This window comes from Sinocyclocheilus rhinocerous, unplaced genomic scaffold, assembly GCF_001515625.1.
Source record: "Sinocyclocheilus rhinocerous isolate Xijiao unplaced genomic scaffold, SAMN03320098_v1.1 scaffold4214, whole genome shotgun sequence".
NCBI classification, from domain to species: domain Eukaryota; kingdom Metazoa; phylum Chordata; class Actinopteri; order Cypriniformes; family Cyprinidae; genus Sinocyclocheilus; species Sinocyclocheilus rhinocerous.
The window spans coordinates 211,755-223,459 of NW_015636077.1; the positions used below are offsets into that span (position 1 = coordinate 211,755).

General features: G+C 36.5%; 1 protein-coding gene across 1 annotated transcript in view; it reads left to right on the plus strand.

Annotated features, from left to right (window-relative positions):
- Positions 1-10,195, plus strand: part of LOC107747662 (uncharacterized) — a 22,515-nt gene extending 12,320 nt beyond the window's left edge. The window contains exons 10-27 of the mRNA XM_016562257.1: positions 1,848-2,038; positions 4,107-4,400; positions 4,637-5,017; positions 5,431-5,718; positions 5,801-6,100; positions 6,447-6,482; positions 6,605-6,946; positions 7,041-7,334; positions 7,492-7,594; positions 8,678-8,725; positions 8,825-8,851; positions 8,930-8,992; positions 9,060-9,104; positions 9,205-9,231; positions 9,320-9,364; positions 9,635-9,703; positions 9,989-10,007; positions 10,122-10,195. Of these exons, the coding sequence (XP_016417743.1) occupies positions 1,848-2,038; positions 4,107-4,400; positions 4,637-5,017; positions 5,431-5,718; positions 5,801-6,100; positions 6,447-6,482; positions 6,605-6,946; positions 7,041-7,334; positions 7,492-7,594; positions 8,678-8,725; positions 8,825-8,851; positions 8,930-8,992; positions 9,060-9,104; positions 9,205-9,231; positions 9,320-9,364; positions 9,635-9,703; positions 9,989-10,007; positions 10,122-10,169 (2,620 nt within the window). The 3' untranslated portion in view covers positions 10,170-10,195. The remainder of the gene's footprint in view (positions 1-1,847; positions 2,039-4,106; positions 4,401-4,636; positions 5,018-5,430; positions 5,719-5,800; positions 6,101-6,446; positions 6,483-6,604; positions 6,947-7,040; positions 7,335-7,491; positions 7,595-8,677; positions 8,726-8,824; positions 8,852-8,929; positions 8,993-9,059; positions 9,105-9,204; positions 9,232-9,319; positions 9,365-9,634; positions 9,704-9,988; positions 10,008-10,121) is intronic.
- The last annotated feature ends 1,510 nt before the right edge of the window (positions 10,196-11,705 follow it).

Genomic DNA, 11,705 nt, shown 5'->3' on the forward strand with positions numbered 1-11,705 from the left:
TCAATTGCGGTGTACAGTGTTTATTATGAGGGGGTAGAATCCACAGCTCAGTACTCACTACTCAATACTCATGAGTACTTTTAAATAGGCTACTCTTTTACTCTTACTCGAGTAGTTTTTTGGACAAGTACTTTTACTCTACTCACACTACATTTTTTGGAAGGTAATGGTACTTTTACTTGAGTATATTTTTTCAGTACTCTTTCCACCACTGGGCATTGGGTAGGTTACTGATTGAGGTACATCTGTCCTGACACGCATGTTTGTCAGCACCTGCACCTTCAATTTTCATAACACAGTTCTGGTTGTGGCGCTTTCCATAGGGACCCGTAACGTCAATGTCGACGTAACGTCGAATGTGACTGATTGAAAGGGAACGTCTCGGTTACATATGTAACCTTCGTTCCCTGAAGGAGGGAACAGAGACATTACGTCCCTCATGCCACAACCGTGAACTGCGTTATATATATTATATACCCGTATGTACGGGGAGTGGCTTAGCATGCAAATTCCACTCGCCAATTGTCATTGGGCGTTTCTCGTAATGCTCAGAGGTGATTGGGGCTCACAAGTGACACCCCTAATGTCAGTGTCGGCATAATGTTAATCGTGACTGACTGAAAGCCAGGGAACAAAAAGAGAACTATTTTTGAAAAGCTACAACTCATCCATTAATGTTCTCCAACTTTTGTCACACAGGTGTTCTGCTGAATGATGCTTTGGCATGGCATGTGAGTATGCCATCGGAAATTCACGGCCTGAAAGGTTCCTGTCTGGTTATACCATGTTCTTTCTACTACACATCATACCCACCCGAAAACCCATATAGAGTTGTGTGGTATCAGTGGGTCTCTAGAGGTTATCCTTTAGTTTACGATCGATGGTATCCAAATGATGTCATTTGGAAGTTCAGAAGGCAAACATATTTATATGGTAATCCTTCAAATTGGGATTGCAGTCTGCTGATTACAGGACTGGAACTGTCCCATCATGGAGAGAAATTATACACATGGATTGACCCTGAAAATGTTGGAAAGAGCACCTATGCATTTTATGATGTTACCTCTACAATTCTTATCGATGGTGTGTAAATATTTTTGGAATAACATTCTGTATACCACTGTAATATCTGTGATTGTCCACACGTAGTGAAATATTGTGTGGTCAGTAACAATAGACAGGATAAAATGCTTCCCCCAAATTGACTTCCTTTTAACTAGTTTATTTAAACATTTCAAAATAAAGGCAAGGCAATTTGCCCGAAAAAGTGTTATTTAAACATTTCAAAATAAAGGCAAGGCAGTTTGCCCGAAAAAGTGTATGTATGCTCAAGACAATAAAAAAAAAAGCACTTTTCAGTTTAATTTAATGAAATGAGAAGTTTAAGTTATATAGAGATAGCCTATAGATATTTTTCAAAGTGAAGACAAAAAGTCTTGGACACTTTGTGAAATGTGTTTTATGTTAAAATGAAGTACAACGGTGGATATTTTACTGTGACACAATATGAGAGGAACTATCTTACATCTATGAAAACTGGGCTTGAGACCAGTTGATTAATAATAATAATAATAATAATAATAAAATAATAATAAAAAAAAGTGAAGCTAGTTCTGAAATAATTTGTTTGCAGATGCCTGTTGATTTTGTATCTAATGCAAAGAAATTCAAATATTTCCAAGTGTCCAAATACTTAAATATTTTTAAAAAGCATATTATGTACAAAGTCTAATGTTTCTGTCCATTATAGCAAGTCCACAGCAGCCCAGAATCAGTATTTATGGAGGTGAAAGGACAGGTGACGCCATCACAGTAGAATGTTCAACTTTCCACACGTGTCCATTCAGCAAACCAGGCATCACTCTCAATGGTATAGAAGGAAATGACCAAATCAGGGACGAATCTATTAAAAACGGACCGTGGAAAACCACTCTAACACGCACAGGTGTCGTAAAGGCAGAGCGCTTGAAAATTGAGTGTTCAGTAACACATTATGGTGGCATAAAAGCGACAGCTACACAAGAGAAAAGTGCACAATGTGAGTCAACACAAATATGAACTGCTTTGTGTGCTATTAACTGTAAGCAGGGACGTGCACAGACATTTGGGGGCAGGAGCTCAAGTGGAAAAAAAGGGCACTTCTCATATTTATTTTTATTTTTTTGTTCTAAACAAAACGTAAAATATAACGAGGTGTGTGATATTGACAAAAAATATATATCAATATTATCTGGGATTTCATCGATAATGATAATTAGACGATATTTTGCTGAATGTGTTATTGCGCTGATATCTTAAGGACTACCGTAGACAGCTGACTCCTAAAGTTTTTGATATTCCGCATATTCTGTGTGGTGGTCAGTTCATAGCAGTGATAGAAATTAATATTTTCCAATAAGTTTAAATAGATTTTTACCTTTTATGGGCATTTTTACCTTTATAAAGCCATTTTTTCTAAAAGTGTGCATCATCCTTTCAGTCAAATTCTTAAACTGAATCAGTCAGTTAGAATAACAAGTCATTTGGGCTGTTACCAAGCAAATTAAATCAGTATTGACAAAATTAATCTTTGCAATGCAGAGAAAACAGAAGCTGCATTAGAAGTGGCATTAGATGCATTTACACGTTGTTTAATGCAGGACATGAATGTATTTAACCTGCAGTTACAAATGCATTAATACTGTTTTGATATTTTAAACATAAAACGTTGAATACTGATATCTGAAATTATTTTTTTAAAAATGGAAAGATACTTTAAATGTGAAATTAAAACTGCCAGCAGGTGGCAGCAAGTCACTGTTAATAAATGAGTCATTGCGATTGAACCGAATCATTTATACGGTTAATTAATTCAGGAACAAATCAGCGTCATGTTGCTCAGAGATGCAAATTGGAATTATATTTGTTGGCGAAATACAGCAAAAACAGGCAATATTGTGTCTAAAACTTAAGTGTCTTAATATTAAATTGTTGTTTCTTGAACTGCTGTATAAAATCAATATCACATTTGGAATCATGCTGCTTTTTTGGTGGAAAAAAATGCCAGTCTTCGCGTGATACTGATTAACTATATGATATACATTTCTGCCCCCATATCTTGAATTCTGTGATCATTCTAAGATCATTCATTTCTGGAACTCGACAGCTGTGCGTAAACAGAAACACACACACACACACACACACGCACACATATATACATATATTCATTTATTTAAAAAAAAAATAAAAAATAATAAAAAAAAGGGCACTTTCTCTCGAGGAAGAAAAAGGGTAGGTGCTTACGCCCCCTTTGATGTCTATTGGCGCTTTTCCACTGCATGGTTCACTTTTGGGTTTTTTTCCACTGGGTACAGTACCTGGTACTTTTTTTTAGTACCACCTCGGTTGAGGTTCCAAGTGAACCGTACCATTACCAAAATGTGACGTGTAAACTCTGCTGATCACTGATTGGCCGGAGAGAATCGTCACTACCTTGCGTCACTGAATTTACAACAGAGACACAACAGAACCAGTGTTGCCAAATTGGGGATTCTGTCACCAAATTTAGCTACTTTCTCATTGTAGCTGCGACTTTTTTTTTTTTTTTTCGACAAGGTTTACTTTCCTTTACCTTTACCAAATTTACCTGTATTTACTTTGTTTTCATATTTGGCGACTTTTTGTAAAAAATTGAGACTTTTGAGGGTGGTTCTAGAGATTTTCTGAGGGAGGGGTTTGGCAACACTGAACAGAACCGCTAGATTTAAATCAGCACAGCCGAGCGCACCTTTTTTTAACAACCAAAAAATGGTTGTTTCGTTGTCTGTTGAGGAAGTACAGACGTTCCTCTCGTTGATAGCAGAGGAGCGGATCCAGCGAGAGCTTGATGGGGCGACACTGAATGAAAAACTTTTGTAGGAGTCGCAGCAGTAGAGGCGGCGCAACTATAACGACGTGAATAATCCCGCCCACTCTAAAGCGGTACTAAACTGCAGTGGAAACGCAAACCGTGCCGAGCCGTGCCATACTACGCAGTGGAAAAGCGCCATTTGTGTGCACGTGCCTGACTGTAGGTTCATGTTAAATCTCACAGTGGAACCTAATAAAAGATTTCAATCCAATTTCAGGTGTTCATCATAAAATAACGATTGAGCCTGAACTGGCAGATGTCACAGTGGGCATCGCAAAGAACTTCATTTGTAGGGTCTACCATTCCTGTAAGAACAAGAATCCAACCATCACATGGAACTATGAGAACATGCAGGTCACAACGGGGAGCAAAACACTTTCAGGTTTAAATCAGATCAGCTATTCCAGCATAACCTTTCTGGGTGCAAAAGAAGATCATGGGAAGAAATTGATTTGCACTGCAAAATTTTCTGGAGGATACATTTCAGCTTCTGTTGTTTTACATGTACAACGTGAGTAATTTGTAAGCATCACGGTATGCTATGTTATTTCATAACAGTATGTCTATCCAAGCTCAAAACTTGATCTTTAATATAGTTCTTAATTAGTTATGTGACTGAAAGGAGAAAATATCGAAAATGGTAAAGATAATTTTTAATTTTAATTTATTATTATTATCACTTTTTTTTTGTTTGTTTGTTTAATCTACCATTCAGCCATTTAATGTTCTCCAACTTTTGTACCACAGGTATTCTGCTGTATGATGCTTTGGGATGGGAAGTGAGTATGCCGAAAGACATTCATGGCCTCAAAGGTTCCTGTCTGGTTATACCATGTTCTTTCAGCTATAAATCAAACCCACCCAAAAACCCACGTAGAGTTGTGTGGTATCAGCGGGTCTCTACAGGTTATCCTTTGGTTTACGATGCATGGTATCCAAATGATGTCATTGGGAAGTTCAGAGGAAAAACTGATTTATATGGAAAATCAGATTGGGATTGCAGTCTGCTGATTAAAAATCTGGAACCGTCCCACAATGGAGAGAAATTATACACAAGGATTGACCCTGAAAATATTGCATGGCAAAACTATGAAACTGATGATGCTACCTCTACAGTTCTTGTCGATGGTATGTAAATGTTTGTGGAATAATATAGTTCCTCTGGAACAGCTATGATTGTCCAAGTGAAATATTGTGTGGCCAGTAACAATAAATACTTCCAAATAAAATCTCCCAAATTAACTTATTTCTAACCAATTTATATGTTTAAATAACATTTGAAAATAAAGGCAAGGCCATTTGCCCAAAAGTATATTTTTATACATGTCTTTGCATTATATGTCAAAATATTAAAACAAAAAAAAATATTTTAAAAATGGCTCAGATAAGCTCTAGAACCACTTGTTTGCAGATGCATGTTGGTTTTCTATTTAATGCAAAGAAATGCTGATATTTTAAAATGTCCAAATAGTTTTTGGGGCCAGTGTACATTTTTTAAATATTATATAATGCACTAATTCTACTGTTTCTGTCAATTAAAGCAACTCCACTGCAGCCCAGCATCAGTATTTATGGAGGTGAAAGAACAGGTGAAACCGTCATAGTAGCATGTTCAGCTTTCCACACGTGTCCATACAGCAAACCAAACATCATTCTGAACGGTATAAAAGGATCTGACGAAATAAAGGATGAGTCTGTTAAAGACGGCCTGTGGAAAATCACTCTGACACGCACAGGTGTTGTAAAGGCAGAAAGCACGACTATTAAGTGCTCAGTAACACATTATGGTGGCATAACAGTGACAGATACAGAGGTCAAAATTTCAAGATGTGAGTAAATGAATATGTTATGCGGTAAGTTCACTTTAAATATCACAGCAGAAAATATTACACTATTTCATTTCAATTTCAGGTGTTCATCATAACATATCGATTGAGCCTGAACTGGCAGATGTCACAGAGGGCGTCGCACAGAACTTCACTTGTACCATTTACCATTCCTGCCAGAAAGAGAATCCAGCCATCACATGGAACTATGAGAACATGCAGGTCTTAGAGTGGAACAAAAAGCATTCCGATTTAGATCACTTTCAGGTTGCATTTTCCAACATAACCTTTCTGGGTGCAAAAGAAGACCATGGGAAGAAACTGATATGCACTGCAAAATTTTCCGGAGGAAACATTGAAACTTATGTTGTTTTGCATGTACAACGTGAGTAATTTGTTTGCATCATGTATGTAATTTAATCTCTTTATGTCTCGTTATTATAGTCGTGTTTTATCTATTTTTGTTTTTTGTAAACCTTATAACTAAAGAAATTAGAAAATCTCTCAATGGTGAATATTCACCATTGAAAATATGCCTTGTAATGTCTTCATACTAAATTGTGGTTGATGTTTCATGCATGTATTTGTTTACTGAATTGAGAACTTATGATTTACGCAATCATGTGAACGACAAGTTATGCAAAATAGAATTTGTGTGTTACTGCATTCAAATGCCACACTTCACTTACGCTATAACCAACCATAATTGTTTTATATCAATTCTCTTACAGAATATCAAAAACCAGTGGATCAAATCCTGAATGAAAGTATGTGTTTTCCCTTTTGTAGCTGCTCTCATATTTGTATTACTGTATTGCACTGCACTCATAGGCTTTTTGGCAATGAAATGTTAAGTTCTGTAATAATGATTCATTATATATCATTTTAGCCTATTTCCAATACGTGGCAGATGTGATACCCAAGATCACCGCGTTGCCTCGTTCGTGTGTGGTAATACCGTGCAGTTTCAAGATGGAGGAGGAATATATCACTCGACTTCGAGTTCTTTGGGTCACCAAAAAAGGTGGCTTCATGTTCCACACCGACCCAGTCGATGTCTTGGACAACTTCAAAGGCCGCACAAGACTCCTCGGAAACCCGGATGAGCAAGACTGTACTGTGGAGATGGATAATGTGCAAACTCATGACAACGGGCCGTTCTGCTTCCGAGCAGAAAGAGAAAATGAGAGATACAGCTTCAACAACAGCTGTGTGTTCATTATCATGAGGGGTGAGGAAATGTAACCAGTCACTTCACATACTTTTGAAAATGTACTTCATCCATCATATCCCAAAACTAATGTAATGTCTTTGTGTTAAAAAAGCACCCAACGGACCTGTGATGTCATCCCTCCCTGAAGACATCGAGCCCGGGACACGAGTCGCCGTCAAATGCTCAGTCAACCACACATGCTCCTCTCACCCTCCCCAAATCACCTGGAGCGTCCCAACAGCCCGAGAAACTATCAGCCACAGTCACATGGGTGGAGGCGTCTGGGAAACAGTGTCCGCTGTGATCTTTATTCCAACTGGATATGAAGAGAAAGATGAAATTGTCTGCACCGCCAAATTTTGGGGTGGTAAAACACAGGAAAATACTGCCTTCCTGAGTATTAGAAGTAAGTACAGACTGATGTTAATGAGATAAGTTTGTGCATTGGTCCGTGTTTTAATATGACTTCTCAAATAGAAACTACTTCATGTTGTATAAGAGTTGAATATTATTGAGGTGTGACTGGTAATCCTGTTGAAATAATATTGTAATAGGAATTCAAGGGCTTAATTTGGAGACTGTCGGGCTTTATGCCATAGCTCCCTCACTTGTGTTCATCCTCATTTGTGTGCTTGCTGGAGTCTTCATATGCAAGAGACGGCACAGGTAACTTTGCATAGCTTATTCTCATCTTTCAGAATTTTTGTATTAACTTTTGAGGTCTGTTACAGAAACTGTATCTTACACTGTAAAACCTAATTGAGATTGCTCCAAACATTTGAGGAAGCTTATTACCTCAAAACATTTGAGTAAACTCATTTTCTTAAAGTTAGTGGAGCTTCAAATTTATGTGACGGGTGGGTGCTGAGAGCCATGGGAGCCAAACCAAGCCAAGCCCACTCATCACAATGATAATATACAACTAGCTATCAAAAAGGACTGTCACTACTCACTTACATGTAAATAGTCAAACAAAATGCAATATATGTAGTCTTAAAGGGGTCATATGATGCGATTTCAATTTTTCCTTTCTCTTTGGAATGTTACAAGCTCTTGGTGCATAAAAAAGATCTGTAAAGTTGCAAAGACTAAAGTCTCATTAAAGTTTTGCTGTCCATCCTCAACCTAACCACAGGCTCTACTCTTCACCACAACGGTAACATTACAAAACCAACATAACAGAAACCTCTAAAAATCCTGACATAACACAAAATTAATTATTATATTGCTCATCAAAACATTATATGCTAATTTCTCTCAGTGTTAATCTTGTGCAAAAACACACAAAATAACACTTAATTTCAACATTTATTTTCCTTATGCAGTCTGATGCAAAGCATGCTTAATTTTAAGTTCAGCTTACTACAAAGACATTTTGAGTTCACAGAACTTTTTTCAATTAAGAACAATGAACTTTCATTATTATTTGAGTAAAATTAACTCATTTCATTTAATTCATTCCATGATTGGTTTTACAGGGTAGAAATGCTTTAAGGTATTGAAACTAAATTTTGTGCATGTCCCGTCACCATCCTGAGATTATTGGAGCAGAATGGACACGGCACCACTTACTGGTCAAGAAATCTTAAAAATAGCTTCAAAGTTTAAAAACATTTGCCCTAAAATCATGAAACTTTGATGAAACAATGTTCAGTTAAATTTACTTGCAATGATTTTGCTAATGCTTGTCTGTTCTTGTCAGTCAACATTGACAAAGTCTCAGTTTTATATTGTCATTATTGATTGTAGACAGCCTCATCATGATATGCAAGGGTCACGTACACAAGCTGAACAGAGGTATGTATGACACATATTATTTAATCAGATTTCACTCATTAATTCATGTTAAAAGCTTTCGATATCTAATAGCAATTTTAACCCTGTTCTCTGATGTAGGAGATCATTTTGGAACAGATTCTCAAGGTTGGAGTTTTCTTTACTAAACTTATCTTTGTATCTTTGTATTTGGTCCTGAGACTAAATTTTAAATTTCTCCGCCAGTCGTTTTAGTATGCCTGAAGGAAGAGCGGCTTGGACCAATAGAGGAAACCGGAGTAATAACAGGCAAGTTAAACAAACCAATAAATAAGTTAGTCTTTGTTTCTAATCCACTAACTAGTGCTATCTACAGGTACACTGGAAATTCTCCTGAAAGACCACCAAAGCCTGAACAAAGGCAGGTTGAAAGTATACTTATAACATTATGAACATTGTTCAAAAATTAATCATACTTTTTAAACATTACATGACTATTTAAACGTTGCATCTGTTAACAGACGGAGCATCTGGAGCCGATTTTCTAGGTAATTAGTCTACTACTTATTGTGTTTATTTTGAGTAGTGTTTCATAAACAAATATTATCCTCTAATTTTGTTCTCTTTTTGTTGTAGACACCAATCACCCAGAACCAATGCAAATCTGAGAGCAGAATACAAGTAAGTATTCCATGTGTAAGATAGTATGATTCCTTACATTTAAAAGATGATAACTCTCTCTGTCAATGAATGGCTTACTTATAGATGTCTTTGCATATTAAACATATATGAGAAAGTAGTTTAATATTTTTACACACACATATATATATATATATACAGTGGTGTGAAAAAGTGTTGGCCCCCTTCCTGATTTCTTATTTTTTTGCATGTTTGTCACACTTTAATGTTCCCACTAAAGTGGCATTACTGATGAACCTTCTCTCTTCACAGGGCGAACAACACATGTACAGTGTCAGGAAACAAGCCTTTCTCCAAACCTCATATGCCGTCACCAAAGAGGTACAATAGTGCATTGGAACAACACATGAGTCCCTCAAAGTCTAAATCCATTACATTCATGTTACACAGCAAACATAATACTATTGAATGCAGTGTGTCATAGTACAGGTCCCCATGGAATTTCAAGATTCCTGACCTTGGTAAAAGAAATGGAAAAAAAAATTGTGGATTTTTTGTAATTCAGAAGCACTGTTCTTTTATTTTGCTTATGTGGTTTTTAAATAAAATCATAAAATGCTAACATTTGTGATTTCTTACATTCTTATTTTTCTTCATGCACCTCAGTGAGCCAAAATCCTACCGTGTGAGTACATTTATCACTACATTTGCTTTCTTACAGCATGGAAAATATGCTTCAAATGTCTGAAAAAAGCTAAAATATGACTGACCTTGGTATCTCCTTCAATCTTTCTTTTAGGGTTATGATTATGATGCTGATTTGACCAACATATATGGAAATTGCTGATGAAAATGTTACATCATCAAGTGCTCTGACAGATGGATAACGTGGTTTGAGTCCAAATCACATCATTTCTCCATTCTGTCCACCTGTTCAACATTACTGTTTTATAAAAGGAAGATAATGAAAACAAATAATTTTATGGCATGATGCTATTATGATATTATGAAGTGTTTCCTTTTAGAATTGTAAATGCATAAACAGTCTTTTTTGAGTCTGTAGTTTGAATTGACTATGACATGTTTTTATGCTTCACACGTTATTCTGTAAAATCACTTTTTTGTTTTGCTTTTGTGAAATGCATTGCATAAATTCTGCTTGTTCTACCATCATTTTAAAATAAAGAAACAAACATGCAGCTTGTGGCTTAAGTATTCACAGTAATTTTTGTGTCTCAAAGATGTTTGTGTCTCATAGATGATTTTAATATGATAGGTCAAACTGTTGTTCAGAAACTGTACTTCATGATCTATGAGAGATGTGACTATCCTTTTAAAATAATATTATCATAGGAGTTCAAGGCAAGTATACCAGACTGCACCTGGGGCGTGGCTCAATGTGTTGCTCCACCCCATACATACTCTGATTGGCTCAACTGTACTTTGTATTTAAGTAAAATTAAGTACAATTGTACTTAATTCATAATAACATCAGACTGAGCTCTAACCCATTTAAGGTCTATCTTATTTTTGACGCATTAGAAACCTTTCTTACTGGAGTAATATTTTATTAGTCTTTCTCTACTTTAACCCAAGTACGGGGTTTGTGTAGCCTACTCCTTCCACCAGGAATAAACCTTTCATAATTAATTTATCTTCCCATTGCTAATGTCAGCTGATTTTGTATTCTCGGTGCATTATAGCGAAGCCTTTGTGAAACTATCAGGGGTCCGTTTCCCAAAAGCATCGTTAGCTAACTGTGGTTGTTAGTTCTATTGAACTCTACGACGGAACTTACGACCATAGGTCTTTTGGGAAACGCACCCCAGAGTAGTTATGGGGCGGAGCGACACATACAGGCCATTCCGCAGTCTGAAGCCCAGTCCTTCTTGTTCAGGAGGTTAAAGTGGAGACTGTCAGGCTTTGTGCTAGCTCCCTCACTTGAGCTCATCCTCATTGATGAGTCTTCATATAAGAGACGGCACAGGTAACTGTGTGTATGGCTTATTCTCATCCTTCAGAATGTCTGTTTTTACATTTGATGTCTCTGTGTCAAACTGGATGCCAAATAGAAAGTGAGGATGTATCTTAAGAAATGATCTAAGGCATTGAAACCAAATTATTTTTGCATGCTGGAAGGTGTAGACATTCAAGTATTTACAGTGTAGTTCCCCTCCTCTTTCTGACGCCAACCTTAAACCTTCATTCACTTAATGAATTTTATATTTTGCCATGCTTGATACTAGATTCTTACACAATCCATTGTTTGAGCAGGGAACTAAGAATGGTAGTAAAAAAAAAAAGGGAAATTCTATGTTCAATTTAAGCAAACAACATGAGTAATAATTTATTTTGAAGCCACATTCACTTCTCTGTATGGTAG